A 20,852-nucleotide genomic window follows, 5' to 3' on the forward strand; every position below is an offset into this window, starting at 1 on the left:
CCGGAGTTAAACCACGACACTGTCAAATGTAATATTAAGTGAGCCACATGGTCAGGTACAGGACTTAGGTTGCTTACAATCCTGTACTCTTATCACTAGCACGTATATAAAATGTTCTCCCAGTATCTCCTAGGTGTCAAGTCACAATTTCACTTTACTGTCTTCCATACTGCCCACTAAAAGCTGCATTTTACACAGAGAGGAAAGAAAACAATTTACACCTTATTGCTTCATTCTCCTTCTCCACATTGTACGTTTGAATGAACAGCTGCTGAAGGACAAATCATATTCATTCTGTACTGCATGTGAAATGGGGACCATCCTTAGACTCAGATCAACTTACCTTAATAATTTTAGACCCAATCTTATAGGACCCAGAACTAAGTTTCTGAAGTGCACGATACGCATCTTGTCTATGAACCATACAGACATAAGCACAACCTCTTGGGGGAATCATCTATGGAATAAAAACAATGGTCTTAAAAAGCAGGAACAGTACTTCAGATTACATACCAAAAAAAAAGGAAAGGCTTACGCTGTAAACTATCGTTACCTTAATCAGAAATATTAACAATTGTCATGGTTTAATTAATCCCAGCCAGCAATGAATTAAATTAACTCTAGTCCCAACTAAAGCCAGCACAACAATTCTGAGCATGAGCAAAACTTAACAGTGATATTAACAGGGTACTTCAGTTACATTTTCAAGCAGCAACAAGCTAAAAAATGGGTGCTAAAAAAGACCTAAAAGACTTGAACAACATGGCATAGGCAAGGACTGGGAGCTATACTATGATAACTTCAGAAAAGCAGAGGTTGCTACCTCTTATTATCTTCCAAATTCAGCATAACTGAGCAACAACCTTTCGCGGAGCTACAAACTAGTGACTACAAGTATCTTGCATACTCATTCCTGAAGTGTGATTTCCACTAGCTTTAATGTTTTATTTAGGAAAGAAAAGCACAATGTGGCACAAAAGCTTTGAAAGTTTGCAAATAGTGTGAAAACTTTCAGACAAAAGTTATAAAAGATAGGTGTGCTTTAATGCTATCCTATGCACTTAAACCTTTGTGGAATGCTAAGATTTACAATATTTACTATTTACAATATGGTTTGCCTCTGAAATGTAACAGGCACTGGGACACTAGAGTTGTTATATTACTTTCCTCTGAACTTACTTTATTGCTAGTCCCTGCAAATCAAAACGAGGCTTACATGTCAGACTACGGGGTTTTCTTGACATGCAAAGCTTTTAAAAAGACTCTGCAGTGCCACAAAAACTGTTCCTTATTAATTAAATATCTGAATATATAAACTTGCTAGGAAAAATTGTAAAAATTTTATCTGAAATGAATGAAATTGCACGGGAAACACTCTAAAACTGCTGGTGCTAGAGACGAAAATCCAAGTTTCTCTCATGTAAATATGTTACTTTAGGAGAAAAATACTTGAAGCTGAATTATCGGCAAAACTGAAGTACAACTCTAAATTCCTCTAAATCATGAGAAACTTATCTCCTAATTATAAACGTCTTTTAACTGTCACATTTTAGAATGAACACTTGTTTACAGTACAATTTCTTTTCTTCTCAATGTTTTATTCACATTGATTCCACTTGAAGAACCTTCTCTGTATGGAATGTAACCAAGAGCAACGTGGATACACATCAGTTTGTGTCCATCAGTTCAGGGAAAAATTATACCTGCCCTTTGCCACATCACAAGAGGAGAAATAAAAAACTTTTTATTTGTTAAGACCCTGTTTTAAAAAAAATGGTGTAATTGTTAGTGCTTGGGAAAAGTTATTTTGCCATGAAGTCTTTAGTGCTTCCAAAGACTGCACACGGAAACCGACAACCAAATATTACAGATAGTTTTTAAACAGTGATAAAATATACAGTCTCCTAAATACAAGTTTAAGACGATAAAAGGAATTCAAAGACAGAAGCATGTTTAAGTTGGTAGTCTGTAATGCCTGAAAATGCACGATAACACGCTTACTTACATTAATAGACTCTATTTGTCCAAATTCTTCAAACAAGTTTGTTAGATCTTGCTGTGTAGCCTTCTTGTCTACTTGACCTACCCAAAGAGTAGTACTGCAAACTGTCAAGAGACACATTCATGTCACTCAAACTACTAGAATGTTAGCTTACAAAATACTCTATATAGTGTGGATATAAAAGGCTTTTTACAATTCCACAGAAATCACTGATCAAAAAGTGAGGATAGTAAATCTATTGCTTACTATATAGAGAAAAGGTTAAGAGAAAGCAAACATACTCAGTACAGATGTTCGTTCTTTTTTTTTCATTTGCTTTTAAACAAGAGTTGTTTTAAAAAAATGGAAAAAAAAATTCTGTAGATTATTAGCTAAGGTAAACCGCAGTAGAAATTACTAATAATAATTTATATCCTGTGTTCCATAAAAACCATGCCTGTAGGATTTAAAGTCAGTTTTAACAAAGTAAGATTAAGTTCTGACTGGCTAGAAGTGTATTACAGAAGGAACATAACTGCCGTATTATGCACTGCCTTTTCACCTGAAAGAAGCGGAAACTATACTTTGACTTTACCTTGGGGAACATCCCAGAATGACAAACTTGGCTGAAGCCCACCACTGAGCTGAAGACGCCCATAATACTTCTGACTCTTGACAATTCCACCACAAGCCCCAATCCCTGCAGTTTGTCTCCCAAACGCCTCCTCTTGTCCCGCTCAACACTCACTGACACGCGAGCTTGAACTTCCCTCTCCCATATGTATGTGGTTCCAACTCTTTCGTCTTCCAAATGTTACCCAATCTATGCGTGCGAGCCTTGACAAACTCACAGCAGTTATTTCCACTTAACACAAGCTGTTCGGAATCGGCAAAAGATTAGGCCAATATTGATAGTTTTCCTCAAATATCTTCCTACCCTGAGTAATCCACCCAGGATCCTCCTAAAGGATCTAAGGCAGAACAAAACCAGACAAAATGAATCTCTTGGGCCTGCTCCATCCTGAACCAAGGAAACATTCTTTCTTCATCATCATCTTGATACATCACACATCCTTCCTGTATCAATCCTGGCGCACCATTTGGAAACCAGGGTCGTGCGTTCCTCTGTCAACCAGCATTTTCAACAGACGGCAGTACTGAGTAGTTCTGAGAATTATTAGCCTGAAGATTTCTCCTGGACAAAACTGTTTCTTCACGTGCCCTTGTTTCTCATGGTGTTAAGCACTATGAAACAATTCTTCAGACCTCATCAGGTGATAGCATTGGCTGAAGAAATTTCATGAAATAAAATGCTTTGTCAGGTCAATTACCTACCTACCTACCCCCCAAAAACGAAAGTATCCACCCTTCACTTAGTCTTCTTAATACCTCCTTCCCATGAGCTCGGTCACTGCACAGGACCTCAATCGCTGCTGCTTTTCATCGGGTTATTTAACATCCCTGCCTCCCCATTCCCATCCATTGTGATTAGAGCTCCCTGTTTTGTGGGCTACACCATAAAACTGATTTGCCTCTTTCCATGTGAAAAGCCAGAGAAGAAAAAAATATTCCTGAGTTTAAAGCCACCTTGGAATGACGCAAAATATTACTGTGAAGAGAAAACTCTTTCCTTTGCAAAAATGAATTTTGAACTGCTGAACATGCCAGATAAATGATATCATTCTAAAACATAAAATAAATGCAAAACTGCATCAGAAACTGTGCATTAACTATCCAAACAGAGTTAAATTCAGGAACGGAAGTCCATTACAAAAAAATCCTTGTATCCAAACAAGTACAATTATGCACCCCAAGAATCCAGGGCCCTGCTAACAGCAGCAATGGGATATACTCGTTCAGAGGCAGATGACTACACCCAATTTCACCGTTTCTAGCACTCATCTCAAAACACAGTCCCTTTGATTTAAGCAACTGTGTGGATAAAGTTCTCCTTCTCCCTGCTACTTCCTTCTTTTCAGCATGCAAATTCTCTGTGGAAATGACAGCAGCGCATAGCGGCACTTTGCAGAAGCTGAAATCCCGTTGGTTTTTGGATACTTTCTTAAGATATGACAATTATGGTCTGTCTTATGATAGCAAATTACTTGTTTCGCATTTCTAGATGCTTTGACTCTATGTTCTTGTGAAAAGCTATTTAAAAAGCACTCTGAAAGTTTAACAAAATTGGCCTCTATTGAAGACAGTGTCATGCACTGTTGTGCCAAGTGTCCAAAGTGTGTGCCACATACTTAAGAAGTGTGTTGCCAGCATACCAACTGTCAGATCAAATGCTGGTCATCTTCAAATGCCCCGTTAAAGAGAAGCCAAACTGTAACTTAGGGACAACTCTCGCTACAGTCTCTTCAGATGTAAAACCAGTGGTGCAACAGTATGAGTAAAATCACCAATAGAACAGTATGATACTTGCTTTCCTCTACGGTAAGACGATGTACCTAAGCTGTTAGAAACATCAGAAATTTAACTTCCAAAAAAGATTGCGGTTACTGTACTTTGCAACAGTACTCAAGCTGAATCTTGTCCTTTCTTTATAAAACAAAGCCTTTTTTCCCTCTAAGCCTACATTATTAAAACAGTAAGCAGCTGGCACTTACCACTTAGTGTTTTTGACCGTATAGGAGGCAATCCCTTTTTCTGACGTTCTTTTTCCCTTTCCCTAGCCCTTCTTTCACTGGAATATGACCGAGATGATTTTCTCTTCCTTTCTCTTGATCTCGAGCGTGAACGTTTTCTGTGTTTACGCTTACGAGAACCGGAACGTGACCTAGACCTTCGTTTTCTTGGTGACCTACAAAATACTTAATTTCAGTATGCTGAGTTAAAAAAAAAATACATTTCTAATTTAGTCATCTTCAACTACAAACTTCAAGCATGATACAGACACTTGCATTATAGTCACTCAAACTAGTTCAGAAAATAAACTTAATGCCATTAGTGTGAGGAACAGAAGAGCATACAACACCTTAAGATTAAAACAAAACAAAGCACATTCAAAGACGTTCATAACAGTAGCTGTTTTACTGGCACAGAAAACCTGACCAGCTGTCAGTGTAAAGCAGACCACAGAGATATGCAAAACGTCCAGTCATACAGAAAGTCTGCAGCTAACACACAAATATTAACAGACTTCTTTCTCCTTGGCAAAAACGTCTCATTACAAATTTGGAAAATACAGAACTGAGTGTGATAATTACAAATTGCAGCTTTGTTTCAGAAAACCTTAGTTTACTTAATGCAAGTTAATTCTGAAACCTTGAACGAGATCTTGAGCGAGTTCTTGATCTTGAACGAACAGCTGATTTCTTTTCTTCTTGTTCAAAGATCTCTTCTTCAGCAACATCCTGCCCTTCATCTATGTCCATGTCCTGAGGTCAGACATAACAGATGTTCAGGAACATTTAATAAACATACTCACAACATACATGACTACATGAAAGCGCACATAAGTATCATCCATTTTGAATCATCCAATTATGTGTTTTGATTTCAAGTTGTGTAATCAAATTTAAAATAGTTTTACCTGTTGTTGAATATCCATTGAATCATCCACATTTGTTTCCACTTCTAAAAACTGCTGCTGACTACTCCCTTGTGATGGTGAGGCAGAGTGCTCTGAACCAAAATTTCCTTCTTGATTCTCCTCAGGGCTTGCCTAAATAACAAATAATAATATATCATAAAAAGCCTCCTAATTTAAAATGCTTACTGTGTCAAAATGAAACAACTGATAAATAGTTTTTCAGAGGTATTATTTCCCCACTTCCCATTAATGTGAAAGCTGAACTAGATGTTACTCCATTCCATTCCTTTTTTAGGATCATCCTTAAGTAGAAAACTTAGAAATAATTCATGTTCCTGACTACTATCTATTTGCTGAATAATAAAAAAAAAAAAATTACACTATTTGTTCCTTAATTTGGCTGGCCTGAAAACAAAAACTTGCAGGACAAACAATAGTGATGGCAGGCATACATACAGTGACAGATACCCGTGTCTCCTATGCACATACATGAATAAATCATGTTCTGTTATTAATATAACCAAAAAAATACAACACCAATTGAATTAGTCAAAAAAAATTTACATTTAACTCCAAACTTTCTTGGAGTGTGTGATTCAAGTCAAGTAATTACTAGAAGATAAGGGAGGGTGTAGTGTCATTAATCTCAGTGTGTCAATTATGAGACCTAACTAAACAAGCAGTTCCGAAAAAAAATCCAAAATTAAAAACTGTAAAATACTAAATGCATTGTTGGTTTGCTGGAGAAAAAATGATAATGGCCTGTACATTGGACTTAAAGTACAGATTTGGAATAAATTGGAATAAATATTTGCAATAAATAATATTTGGAATAAATATTTGGAAGATATGAAAGAAATTCAAGAAACACAGGAAATGAAGTGAAAATACTCAAAAATGCTAGCAGGACAATTTTGAAAAAAGTAATTTTAAACCTATAATCCAATAGTGCTGTAAACATTTCAGTGATCCTTATTACATTCTCATTTGAATTAAACAAATGTTATATATTCTATCTGCCAGGAGAATGGTAGAAATTTAGCAGAATGGTATGTAGTACAAAGGGGTTTTTTTGTTTCATCTTCCTATTTTTAAATAGTTTATAATGACAGCTTTCAGAAGAATAAAAAATTCTACTGTAGTTCAGTTAATGCATTTTCCTTCTAACGTTATGTTTGTCTCATTTTCCTTTTATTTTATTATTCTTCAACAATGTTTCTTGGTATCAATGCCGACATTTGTTGTTGCTCTTTCTGTCTCTGTCTTCTACCCTCTCTTCCTCTCCCTCTGCTCCTAATCAGATGCTTAGTAATTTTGTTTTGTGTTTTATCTTTCCTTCTCTTTTCCTTAATCTTTCTCACTGACACTTAAACATGAATGAAATAAAATGATCTTCATAACTTGCTGCAGTCATTACAGAGTAGTTCCAGAAGAAGTTTGTATCTTTTAGCTGTTAGCAAGCTGAAAATAAAACTTCCTATCTGTACATACTAGACGAGAAGCTGAGCAGACCTGCAGGGAAACAACTTCTGGAAGAGCACTTGGACTAAAAGATCAAATAATAAGGGGTGAGTCATATGAACATTCGACCCATAAACGTACTGTAACTAAATTTCATAGATAAAAATAAATTAAACTCTAATTATGCTTATTTTACAATGAGATAGGCCTTCTGCATTTTTATTTCTAAATTAGATAGTTACTTTTCGATACACCACATCAAAAGCTCCTAAACCAGAGGCACTCTTCAGTTATATTCCTTTACAACATTTTTAGTGTTTAAAGCCAGAAATTGCTAGTTATCCACTAACATCAAAAAGTGAGTAGTCTGCGGCTGTTGCACAACCTTTCTCAGTCATTGCACTTCAATGAGAAATTAAAATAAAACATAGTAAAATAAAAAAGTAGAATAAGAAAACAAGATCCAGTAGAAGTTGAATTACCATTTTTTCAAAAATCAAAAACACAAATTCAAAACTCAAATGACGTTCTTGATTGAAACCTGAGCAACTGCACCTTTGCACAGGTTAAACTAAAATCCCCAACAGATGTTTCTTCAGTCTGTGGTCCCTTAGATTTTCTTTCAATATGAGATTTTTATTTCACTGTGAAACTAGATCCTAATACTTCACAGAAAGTCCACTTTATACCAAGTATCAAGACAGAATAAACTTGTGTGGGTTTTTTTTTTTCCTAATGGGACCAGAGATTGGGATCAAGAAGGGAAAAGAGCAGCTAAATACCAAGGACTAACCTCAGAAGAAATAGGTCAATTTACTTCAATGCAGAGAGGACTCAATTCACATAGTTAAGAAGGAATCTTGTGTTGTCTTTAGCATCAGTTCTTAATTAATCATTTGTCAGGAAAAACATGACTGTTCTTTAGCTCAGATTCTTCGACAAAATAACACAATTATTAGCCAAGACTTAAAGCTTGGTAGGGGAAATTAAAGTTATCCACAGTCCCTATGCTGTCTTCTTGATGGTTCTGTGGCAGCAGCTTGCAGGCTGCTCTCCCTTCACAGACAGGAGCATAACCACTTCATGCTCATGTTCTTTCTGGCAGCAGGGCAAAAGCTTTTTTCCCCCCTTAAAAAGAGCTGAACAACCGAAGCACAGTCAGCCTGTAACTCAGCTAAAGGGTACTCAAGAGAAGCAGAACGCACACCCCACAAATTCGGTTGTTGTTGCGTTGGGTTTTTTTTTTCCTGCTTTAAGCACTTTCTTCTGCCTATTCTGCTCATAAGCAAGTTTCTGTTAGATGATCAGCCAGTGACAAAGGCGTTCATTATAACGGAAGTGTCAGTAACAAGACAATGTTTTTTTCCTGAGGTAGAGTATGAATTTTTTATCAGTGGAGAACATAATTATTTTGTCAGCCACAAGGTGGAGTTCTTACCTTTTGAGGCTGCTGTTGCTCCAGAAGCTGTTGTCTGAGATGTTCTAAATTTTGTTGCTGTAGCTGCTCAGCTAGTTGATGAAAAAGTGAGTTGTTCACAGATTCTGGTACTAGAGGCCTAAAATGAAATAATATAAAAACCAGCTGGTAAGCAGGTCTTCACAACTGAGTTCTGAGCTTAACTAAAAACGTAAAATAACAAAGACAGTGTAGCTAGTTCCACCTTTTGTTACCACCGCTGTCGCGATAACGCCATGTAACTAACAAAGCAAGGAACATGCTAACTTTAAGTCAACAAAACTTCTGGCACACAGACTTAGGGTCAATATTTTTAAAACACGTGTGTTACATTAATTTAGTAAACTTTCTTTTCCTACCACTTTAGTATACTTATGCTCTGGAAGAAACAAATTTTTTATTTCTATTTAATCCTAATATTCAACTAGTGCCAGGCAAATTTTAGCATTTTCCATAAGAAACATAGCTTGATCTTACAGTTGGGAAGTGGGCGTTTCCTTTTTAGGCTCTTCGTTTTGTTCAGATTCTTCCCCAAAGTCAAACCTGTCCATCAGCTTCTAGGAGAAAGCAAAATAAGCATAACTGAGTATTCCTTATATGTCCCTTTACATACATTTACTTTTCGAAAGAAAAACGCTCTCATTTCTCAACTTTAAAAAGTTAGACAAATAATCTGAATAGAAAATTAATTGTCATACTGCTATTGCTACCTAAACTCTTGAATGCATCAAATGCCAAATTCTGTCCATGGCTTTCTTGAGCTCTGACTGATGTCACAAATACAACCCCCTGTTCTTTCCGTGGTAAATAACAGCTAGTTTGGAGGAAGGCTTAAATAAAAATTAATTTTATACAATGGTACTTTTAATTAGACAAAATTGCTATGAAGAGGCCAGCCATTCAATCCTTTGGCAATCACAAACTGTTCTGCTCGTATCAAGAGAAGACCTACAGCTTACTTCACAAAGAATTACTGTGTTTTCACACAAACGTCATAAATTAGACAACCTCAATCCCTACAAATATACTGCTCCTTGAAAACAACTTCTCACATGGTCTGCCAAAAAAAAAAAAATCAAAGCAAGTAGTTATCACGTAAGAGGAATAAGCCTGCAGAGGGATAAAAAGAAAGGTATCTGACAGGGAAAAACTAAAATCTGGATAAGCTTCCTGTTTTATCTGTAAAAATGTCTATGCTGTAGTTCTGCTGAACAAAAAAAGTTTGTTTAAACAGTCCAGAAGCTTTTCAGCCGCATTTTATTTACTTTCTTGAAGACAAAATTAAAGAACAGGCATGAAGAAATACAACAAAGATTGTCTATTTCAGCAATCACGCACTGACAGAGCAGTGCTATCAAACCCAGGCCCTTGCATCTGTACACCTTGGAAGCTTTCTGAGAAGCAGTTAACCCAGTACTAGAAACCACTGTAAACCCTGGCCTCAGAATTAAAAAAAAACAAGAGTAGGAGAACATAGAGCAGTCATTTTGAAGTAGCAAGGCAAAAACATCTCCAGCAATAAGCCACGACAATTCAGCAGCCCATTTTCTTTCTCAGGATGCAGTATTTACTCTCAATTACTGGAGTCCAGCAAGAAGGACAAAACATAAGCTAATAGACTGATCACTCAAGAATTATTAGAACTATTTTTCCAATGAAATAATCTAATGTATATGAAAGAAGGACTGAATACATATCTCAGAAAACAGAGCAGAAACACAGACCATCAAGCTTCTGTGAGATGAGATGCTAAATCAAGAATTATCTTTCACCATATATATCTAATCCATTTAAAGCAAGGTGGCCTCTTTTTTCTTTTCTTCATATTGTTAGACTATTTTCAAGTAAAGCACTTGCCAAACACTGCTGCTGTGAAAAAATACACATTTTAGAAGAACAACCTGCCTCATCTTTAAAATATTATTAATCATCATGTATCCTCCATCATGACAAAGTAGAAAGGAAGACAAAAGAATGTGTACTATTTAATCATGAGAGAAAAGCAACACATGGAAAATAGTCAACATTTTACAATATACCAAAAATTACATAGTTAAACTGGGGCCAGAGAAAATCAAATAATTTCCAGCCAAGATAGGAAAATATGCAGCATGATTTTTGATTATTTTTTTCTTTTTAATGGCACACTAGATATTAAAGGGAAAAACCTGAACTGAAATGTCCTGATTTTTAAATAAACTGTAGCAGAACACTCTCTATAATAAGCTAATAGAAACTAAAATAAATTAAATATTAGGATACCTAGGTTAACCCACCACACATATGCATATGAAAGTACAGAACTTCCCATGAATGCTACAACTGTTACTTTACCCAAGAAGCAATATGCTCAGTAAAGCAAAGGGAACAATTAAAGACATGAAGAAAAGCTTTTTATTCCAAAGGACACAAAGTTCTTCTTAAGGATCAGGATATTCTCTTTAGAAATTAAAACAAAATAATGGGACATGAATGCATAGGAAATGTAGATTAAAAAAAAGAAACAATCTTTCTTTAGCATAACACAAAGTTGTAGTCATCCAGCAAGATTAGGAAAAAAACCCACATTTGATGTCGACAAAAGAAAGGAATTTTTCATGTAATGCTTGTTAATTTGCACAAATTATTACCATAAAATACTACGAAGACTGAAGAGCTTGAAAACAAAGGGTTGGAAGAACCACCACATTTTTAAAATCGCTAAAATCCCTAACATATGGGTACTTATGTATTCATTAGAAATATTTTCCTACACTATTTCTATTTGTTATCCAATTCACCAACATTATATCATGGAATGAGCACTAAGTTTCACAGTTTTCTTTGGATCACTGTGCTTACTGTTTATATATCATAAAAGCTGTTGGTTTTTTTCATGTCTCCCAACTGAGAACACTAGCCTTTTAGACATGGTCTTCAAACATGTAAGTATGTCTATATTCACATCATGGCCCCATCCCCTATTCTCTAAACTCCATCACAAGTCTGTTCAGGACCTTCTACAGAAACTATTCAGTATTTTTAATTATTGCTTTCAGGAATTGCTAGATTCTCTAATTTTGCTGCTGCATCTTATTTAACATGGCCAGGATTGGTCACTGTAGCTCAGTTAAGAATACTTCATCAATTTCCACTAGATAACAGTATCTCTTCTGCCCAGTTCCTCATAAATCCTAGGATCACAGGACAGTCCAGGTTGAAAGGGATCTCAGTCGGTTTCAGTCCAACTTTCTGCTCACACCAAGCTCAGCTGTGAGCTCAGGTCAGGTTACTTGGGACTTTATACAGCTGAGTCTTAGAAATGTCTTTGTTTTAACAACAGAGACTGCAACTTTCCAAGCAACCTATTCCAGGGCTTGACTGTCCTCATGGGAAAAAACGTCTTCCTTATATCCATTCTGAACCCTTCCCTTTCAATTTCTGTCCATTGTCTATAATGCTGCCACTATGCCATGCTGCAAAGAGCCTGGCTTCATCTTCTTGCTGACCTTCCCATAGGTGCTGGTTAGGTCTCCTCCAACACTGCCTTTGCCCCAGGCTTAACCAGCTCCAATGCTCCAGCCCTGGCCATTCTAGCGGTTCTCCACTAAACTCACTCCAGTTTGTAAATGTTGTTCCTGAATAGGGGTGGAAGCAGCAAAAATTGGATGTGATGCTCTACATGCAGCCTACAGCAGATGAAATGTCTACATGGAATGATCATTTCCATCAATCACCTGGTCCTGCTCCTGGTCACACAGCCCAGGATGTTGTTGGTCCTCTCTGCTGCCAGGTCATTCTGTTGGCTCAAGCTCCATTGTTGTAAGTTGTTAACAAGTATGCTTATTTTCTTACATAAAGATGGGAGCCGATGGAAACGGTGGGATACCGGACAGTATGAAATCCCAGCTGCTTGTTTACCCGCTTCCTAATACTGCTGGGTTAAAATTTCAGTCTTACTGTCACAGCAGAGTTCACTCTGCTCTTCCCCACTGAAGATGAGCAGCAGCGACACCTTTGTGCGTGTTACAACAGGGCTTTGGGCTGGAATCCATTGCTGAGCCAGATCCCCCAAGTGATGCACATGACAGAATGTACCTGGTTTCTCAACATCTCCTTGCTGCTTTGCTAATGGAAAAGAGAAGATCTAGATTTGCTGTCAGGAAGCAAAACATTCCCAAAACCTTTCCTCCTAAGAAAACATCTGGTTTCTAGTTTTTATTTTACATGGGCATGCTATTTGTTTGTTACTAGTCCCTTTGAAGCAGCTCCAGGTTGGCCCTGTTGGCTGAGTGCTCATTAGCATTTGCAGCACATCTTTCGCTTTAGCTTAATCCAAATTAATTTACTTATGCATTCAAGACTGCTCTGCAATGTGGAACAATGCACAGTATATGTAAACAATCAAAAGTTTCACCTCAAAAGCATACTCCTGATTCCAACTTAAAACACTGATGTCGACACTTCCTATCAAAGTAAATACTGCCTTTTTAAAACTTCGTTTATTAAGGCTGGCATGTAGAGTTAAAAAAATTATACTATTAATTATATAATAAAGTGGAAGTAAAGAGTCAAATAGACTATCATGACTCATGCCTTCAGTTATTGAGAAGTGGCATTCACGTGGCAGGTGACATTGGTGCTGAGAAACCATTAAAAAAAGCAAGGAAAATTATTATCCCCAAAACTTATCATTGAAAAAATAAGATTGCCCATTAATACATTGTGCTGGTTTTGGTTGGGATAGAGTTAATTCTCTTCACAGTAGCTGGCATGAAGTTGTGTTTTGGATTTGTGCTGGAAGCAGTGTTGATAATACAGGGATGCTTTCATTGCTGCTGGGCAGCGCTTACACAGAGTCAAGGCCTTTTCTGCCTCTTAGACCACCCCACCAGCGAGTGGGCTGGGAGTGCACAGGAGGCTGGGAGAGGACACAGCCGGGACAGCTGACCCCAACAGACCAAAGGGATATTCCATACCATATGATGTCATGTTCAGCATATAAAGCTGGAGGAAGAAGGAGAAAGGGCGGACATTCAGAGTGATGGTGTCAGTCTTCCCAAGTAACCGTTATGGGTGATGGAGCCCTGCTTTCCTGGAGATGGCTAAACAATTGCCTGATGACAGGATGAGGTGAATGAATTCCCTGTTTGCTTTGCTTGCATGCTCAGCTTTTGCTTTAGCTATTAAGCTGTCTTTATCTCAACCCATGAGTTTTCTCACTTTTACTCTTCTGATTCTCTCCCTCTTCCCACTAGAGAAGAGGATAGAATGAGTGAGAGGCTGTGTGGTGCTTAGTTGCCAGCTGGCATTCAACCACCACATACATGTATGTTAATCTGCACTCTTCTATAATACCCAGATTCAGAAATCCTCAAAGCAAAAGAAGGAGAAAATAGATACGGTAGCGCCAATATTCTATTAATAAATGAGGAAATTCTAAAACAACATGCCATTTCGGCAAAGCAGCCTAAACAACTTTTGAGTAGAAGAATCAAGGGAGTAACAAGACACAGATCATAAGTTCATTCATAGAGAAGCTACAGAACACTGAACAAGGAGCTTGAGATGTACTATAATCTAACACTAGTAGTATAATGCTGAACCAAAAACTCTCCCACAGCTTACAAGAACAAATCAACACTTGTGACAAAGTATGGAACAAATCATACCTCCTGAAAGCTTGTAAATTACCACACTACCACAAGAATTCCTTCCACAACGCTTACCTTCAAGGGTAATCCCAGAAATCACAATCATGTACACTCACTTTGCTGATAGCTTTTATGACAAGACTCTTGCATACTATTACTGGCATAAACTAACTAAAGATCATCAGGCTGAACTCGCTGAAGCTATAAAAACATCTCATCAAAACGCCAATTCCTTCAATTTGCTCCAGTTAAGTTGTCCAACATTCACAACAGCCACACCTATGAGTACACCTATCCACATAAATGCTGGAATTGAAGTCTAGGGAATAAAACACAAGACAAGGCCATATTCTTAATTACTTTTTGTATCCAAATATTAAGGTAGTCCCTATCGAGGGATGCATTCATTCCCTGTGTTATACCCTACTCGAGTTGATGGTTACAGCTGTGGTACAGCATTAGTACAGGCCACTTTTTTTCCCCGACTTATTTTTACAGCTGCATTACTTTCATTAGTAATGACAACTCTCTCTAATTTCAAGGACTGAGTTTAGCTGAACAAATTCTAGAAATAAGATAAATTTCCCTAAAACATTAAACTGAGCACTTGTCAAGTTCTGAACAGCTAATGGCCTGAAAAAGAGATTATCTGAGTTAGAAAAACAAGGGGTTTTGCTTCTCTGACTTCCTTACTCATATGATTTATTCACTCCAGGACAATCCTACAGAGATTATCTACTCCCAAGATGTTTCTTCCAAAGATAATGGAACAAGATTTCATTACCATTAAGAACTCATTTCCTAGTTCAGATCATAGCCACAGAAAGGGGAAATACAAGACATGCTCAATTCTCACTGCTGTGTTACAAAGGGTGAAGAAAAACATAACAATGGCTTAACCTTGCCAAATCAGATCCATCTTCACACTCAATGACCCTTGTGGGTCTCTTCCAACTTGAGAGACTATGAAATACCATTTAGCCCTAAACTCATATAAAGCTAGTATTTTCATTTATACTACTCTCTCTAGACATTTTTTTAAACTTTAAAGATAAAGCACTTTAAAAATCTCTAAAGTCAAAGATTAAAATCCAAAAGAAGACTCTTTCACTTACATATATTTTAACAATAAATATTTCTTCAAACTTCTACTTCTACCTTATTAAAAGAGACACTCTGGTCCAGTGGGTTAAGTGTGTTAGCAGCAGCAGCTGCAGCTGTAAGTTGTGCTGTGAGGGCCTGTAACTGAACGACAAGACCAGCATCCAGGGCTTGAAGTAGGGAAGGCTGAGGTTTCTGCTGCTGTATCTGCAGTGTCTGTATCAACTGCTGAAGCTAAAAAAGACAACACATGCATTGAACACGAAAATATTTTTTAAAAGAAAAAATAACAAGAAACAAAGTAGTCTTTTCCCCTCCCAATTAGGGAAAAATAAAACCTTCAGGTATGCAGTACCATCTAACCTATGGCTATTATTTCACCTTCATTGTTTTCATGTACAGCAATTTTGTTCCCACTTACTGGCTAAGTTGTTTTCTGGGGCTGCTAAGACATGCAGATGCTTCTTCCTCCTAACTTGCTCTGACAGGTTGCATGATGACCAGTCAATACTCAGGATTTCCTGTTTTCTAGGGTTCCCCCTCTTCTGTTTCTCTAGTTTGATTCCTTATGAGCTGTAAAACATCTGTTAGCCTACTCCAGCTTCCAAAGGGCCCACCTATAGTAGGAAAATCTGTATGCTCTAACAACCTTTGTGTAGAGGAAGCAACTGCACTGTTGCAAGCTCCACTTGAAGCTGATACAGCATGTCTATGTGAAGAGCTTGCACTAGCATCTCTGGAATAGTCACAAGGAAAACCTCATGCTGAAACTGAGGTTTGCACTGACAGAATGCAATTCCCTTGCTGTGTTAACAAAACATAAAAACAAATTAACTAGCAACTGGGAATACAGTTTGACCTCCTGCAATAGCACAGACACTGGGCTGTGTATAGCACCATCTCAGGATATAAACTGCTGAGATGCAACACTGAACTAGAAGCAGCAGCTCTGGGGCAACAGGCGTACAGTAACAACAAAGTATGTTACAGTAAAAACAAAGTATGAGTAATGCCAAAAGACAGATCTCAGAAAATATTATTTAAAAATATTGTTTGGTGTTTCAAATATTATTTAAAAACAGTTTTGGGGAGTGGTGTGGTGGTTGGGGTGGTTTATTTGTTTAAACAATTCCACTAGCAACCTAGGAGAGGTCTAGGATTATACTGGAATGAGTACTAAGTATTATCAGAGAAAGAACTTTCAGAAGCGTAGTGAATGGACCTAAGACATTTCAGCAGAGTATATCAGGACACCCTAAGAGTCTCTACCTTCAAATCTAGAGAAGGAAAATATAGAAAAATATAATATCTTCCATAGTTTTTCAAGAACAAATTCATAATCAAATCACCTGGTGTATCTTGATTTCCTTACTCCAAACTTCCGATCTGGATTTTTTTTGGTTTTTTTTTGTAAAGGAGCTGTCGCAGGGGAGAAATAAGAGGCTTTTTCATGTGCAGACCTATTCATCTGCCAAATACAGAGGCTCCTCCCAAAAAACTATACAGATTACCTCAACAGAAAAAGCAAAAATACTATGCCTATGGAAAGAAGCTCTCCTAAAGCACCATGGGATTAGAGGAAGCAGTCCTTTGACCTTCTAGGAGGTAAACCCCTGGATCCTTTCTGGAAAAAAGGTTCAGCAAATCCAGGTAGTTCAAACTATGCTGACGTTAAGTCCCTGATTATCTTCATATTCTTATGCCACCTCCTCATGGGGTTCACCACAGAACTCTTACAGGGTTCAATCTCTCTCTTCTTACTAGGGCTCACTAGAAACTCTGCATAAGCTGATGAAGTTGATCTTTTCCATAATGCATCAAAGATGTATGATCCTTTTCCAAGATTGTTTTAGAGTTACCTTCTGATGATGTGAAACATAAAGAAAAGAATCAACACACTTCCAGAACAAGTACCTTCCCATTATGTAATTCTGTATAATGTTTAGCTTCTGGGGGCATCCAGCAAAGAAATATGTTTAAATTGGCATTCTATTTTATAGCTATAACCATGAAATCTTAATGCTGCTCTTAATTTCGTCATCTGCAATAGTATAAGGAAAAGTATGTATTACAGACCATCTTGCCTAAAGTCACATTCTGTGATACTTTTAAGGAACAAACAGCATTGGTTACAAAAGGTAACAGGAAGTTTTAATTTACCTGGAACTTACTTGTGATGAACAACCTCACGGGATAGTTAACGTGCATACTGGACACAAAACTAAAGAGATACTCATGGAAGGTACTCCTAAGTCTACCTTAAAGACACAAAGTATCAAACAATGCACAGTGTAACTGTCTACAAAATATTTACCTGCTGGCCCTGAGGACTCTGTAAAATCTGTGCAACAGCAGCAAGGGTATCTGTATTAGCAATCTGAGACACCCAAGGATCAGGTAAACTCTGCACCACATTGGCTGGAGTAACTGGCGTCACAGGTGTTCCTAAAAAAGGAGAAAATCCAATATGCCAAAATATTTTAACATACAAAATTAGAAATAGTGTTAGAGAAGGAAAAAAAAAGAAAAGAAAGAAGCTGTAAAAAAATTATAAACCAGACACAAACACTTCCTGCTTATTTTCTACTGTAAAGATTTCTGCGTTGCAAGAAATCAAATTATAAAGATAGTAATATCTTCCTAGGACATGAAAACCAGGTATTGAATACTGGGAAAGCACTGTATTAGTATCAATTGAAACGATTTTTCTGAGACGCGCATAAAGCGCACAGAAATAACACAGACTCACATCAACATTCCTCGAGTAGCAGGAGTACTTTCTGTAACTGTAGTTCACAGCTTTTTCCACTACTGACCTATGGTAACTACTAACAAAAACACTGACAGATGCAAAAGAAACGGGTTTCATACAGTAATCCAAACCGTTTAGTGAAGACAATATATACTAAATGATAATTGTGAGTAATTGACTCAGATATGTTTGCTAGTCCAGAATTTACTGGACTTGCACTTCATCCCCAGGAGGAGCCTTAAGGATTCTACTAAGAATTTCAACCTGCAGCACCTGGATTCATGAGCACTTCCACCACTCCCACCCCCACCCAAGAGGAACATTGGGATTCAATCAGCAATCTGATAGTCAGTTCCATGCCGTAATCGAGAAGATTCCTCCAACCCTGAAAATATTCCTGCTTTTAGCTCTGAAGGAGACATATGCTAAATGTAAATAAATAGATCACTGTTTTAAAAGACAATTTGCATCACAATTAAAAAAAAAAAGTATTGGAGTAAAGCTGTAGTTTCAACAATTTAAAGAAAGCAAACTAATGGAGCCAAAAAAATATTGAGCTAGAAGATACAGTAAGTCCAATCCAAGATCTGGAACTTTTACATGTTTACAGACAACAGTGAAAAATAAGTTGGATTTGCCCACCTCACTGTTTTTCAGCACAGGATCAGCAAAAGGTGGGTGACAAAAGCATGTCCATATGTACCAAAACCCAGTTTCTGTATGTAAAATTTCCCATACATCCCAATCAAATTAAAAAAAACTCCACAAAATGAAAAAAGGTGAAAAGCCAGTTCCCTGCAACCTACCTATATAAATAAGGAAGATGCTTTTTAGAGCACAAAATTATCAAGTCTGCATGTATAGCAACATTAGTGTTTGTTAACCTGGGAAGTGCTCCATGAGCAGTTTTTTGTCCACAAGATTCTCCAGCATGATTTCTAGGTTTGAGGGAGAAGGAAATATGCCACTGGCTGCAGCTTATATTTGTCTGTATGGGTTTCCCCCCCACCCTTAAAATCATTGCCCATCAGCCAGCAAATGTAAAGGACTGCTGTCGGACATGATCCAGCAAGATCAATCCTATGGACAGGAAAAAGATACTGATGTATCTTTTCTCTGAACTATGGCACCACTGATGTAAAAAGATTGAATTAAGTGCTGTGTTATCTCTGTCACTGATCTGCTGTTTTGACTTTGAGCGCAAAACTGGGTCTTACTGCACTGTTAATCTAAATATATTTATAATACACAGTTGGAAAGTAAACACAACAGGGAGCCTCTTGGTTTTGCTGTTACGATGAGCTGGACACTGACTATAATGTATTTCTTTCTAGCATTCATTTGATTTGTTTAAAGGAATCCAGTGAGAATTTTTCAGCATGTTAACCACCAACATACCAAAGCTGACACGAGTGTTTTGATTCCAAATATGACTTTAAGCCGGTTTTGTTTACCTGGTGTATTGTTGCTCATAGCAGCTGTAGTGCTTGGCAAGACGGGGGTCACAACTGGAGGAGGAATAAAAAAAAAGAGAGGCTGAATAATTTCACTCTTGAACACATTATTCTTCTGCCACAAATTTAGCACTCTAACAATTTTACTCTAAAATGAAGAAAGAATTAAAAGAGATGTGACAGTCTTCTCTCCACAGAAAATGAAATATAGTAAACCAATCCAAAATTAACAAATGTATTAGACACTTTTACACCTTTAATCTTGGAAGACAGCATGGAAGGAAGAATAATTTCACTCTTGAACACATTATTCTTCTGCCACAAATTTAGCACTCTAACAATTTTACTCTAAAATGAAGAAAGAATTAAAAGAGATGTGACAGTCTTCTCTCCACAGAAAATGAAATATAGTAAACCAATCCAAAATTAACAAATGTATTAGACACTTTTACACCTTTAATCTTGGAAGACAGCATGGAAGGAAAACTATTTTAAGGGAACATTTTAAAGCATTAATAATAATAAAGCAAGGTCATATTAGTCTCCTGACCTTTTATAGTCAACATATATGAATGCAATTCTGATCCACCTATGAACCGAAATTACTTCCGTCTACTGAAAAATGGGCATATACTAATAAAGCAGCTAAATACTTTTATTAGGAAAATAGCTCAATATTTTGCAAGCTCTTTTGATGAAGTAAGGAATTTAAACTGGAACACAATTCCCTGCCTACTGAAATTACATATTAATATTAAAATCTGGATCACATGGGAAGAAAAATTCCAAATTAAGACTTCATGCAATTCCATGAGATGTAACTCACTGTTCAGCCTGCAAATACATTTCTATTCCACTGTTTTCATCTGGTCTCAAACCTTTTCTGTTCTGAGCTTCACTTCTACCCAAGACGCAAGATTTTGCTTGATCTTGGAAAGTTGGATAGTAATGTATGTGGCAGTAAAAGACACCTTGCTTATTTGGAGGGTGGGAGAAGTTATTTGTATTATAAAGAACAAAGTTCTTTGTGCTTGCTGTCACGAAGATGGTTTAATTATTTGAATTTTATAACATGAACATGAAGTACTTAACCAGTGTTTAAACTGAAGGGAAAAAAAAGATCTGTTTGATCAGAACTCCAAGAAGAATCTGAAATTTAAGAGAGAGAAGTGCTGAATTTTTACTGCATGGTACATGTAATTTAGTGTTCCTTTAAAGAAATCTTTGAAGGAATCCATTCAGCATGACAGTATGTGAGCCTTTCTTCTTTGAAGGTTTGTTTTGTAAGGCAGTCCCCAGCAAGACACACAGAGGCTCTAACTTCCCTCTTCTATCCAGAATAGGAATATAAAAACTATTCCTGCACCACAGTATCGATCTCTCCCTTGCATTTTCCATGGCTGAGCCAGACAAAGGAACCAGTGGGGTTTTTCTGGTACTTAAATAAAATAAAATACAATAATAAATAAATAAATA

At 37.0% G+C, this 20,852-nt stretch overlaps 1 protein-coding gene across 1 annotated transcript; it reads right to left on the reverse strand.

Annotated features, from left to right (window-relative positions):
* Nucleotides 1-343: 343 nt before the first annotated feature.
* On the reverse strand, nucleotides 344-19,524 carry LOC104515789 (protein SCAF8-like; the record flags this gene model as incomplete). Its single annotated transcript, XM_010159894.1, has 10 exons — nucleotides 344-457; nucleotides 2,006-2,106; nucleotides 4,594-4,787; nucleotides 5,252-5,364; nucleotides 5,520-5,651; nucleotides 8,419-8,536; nucleotides 8,914-8,993; nucleotides 15,228-15,404; nucleotides 17,485-17,615; nucleotides 19,377-19,524. Coding segments are annotated over 10 exons (1,308 nt in total), but the record flags the coding sequence as incomplete, so codon positions are not given.
* Between the last annotated feature and the right edge of the window lie 1,328 nt (nucleotides 19,525-20,852).

Source organism: Eurypyga helias, unplaced genomic scaffold (assembly GCF_000690775.1).
Source record: "Eurypyga helias isolate BGI_N326 unplaced genomic scaffold, ASM69077v1 scaffold43189, whole genome shotgun sequence".
Classification (NCBI taxonomy): domain Eukaryota; kingdom Metazoa; phylum Chordata; class Aves; order Eurypygiformes; family Eurypygidae; genus Eurypyga; species Eurypyga helias.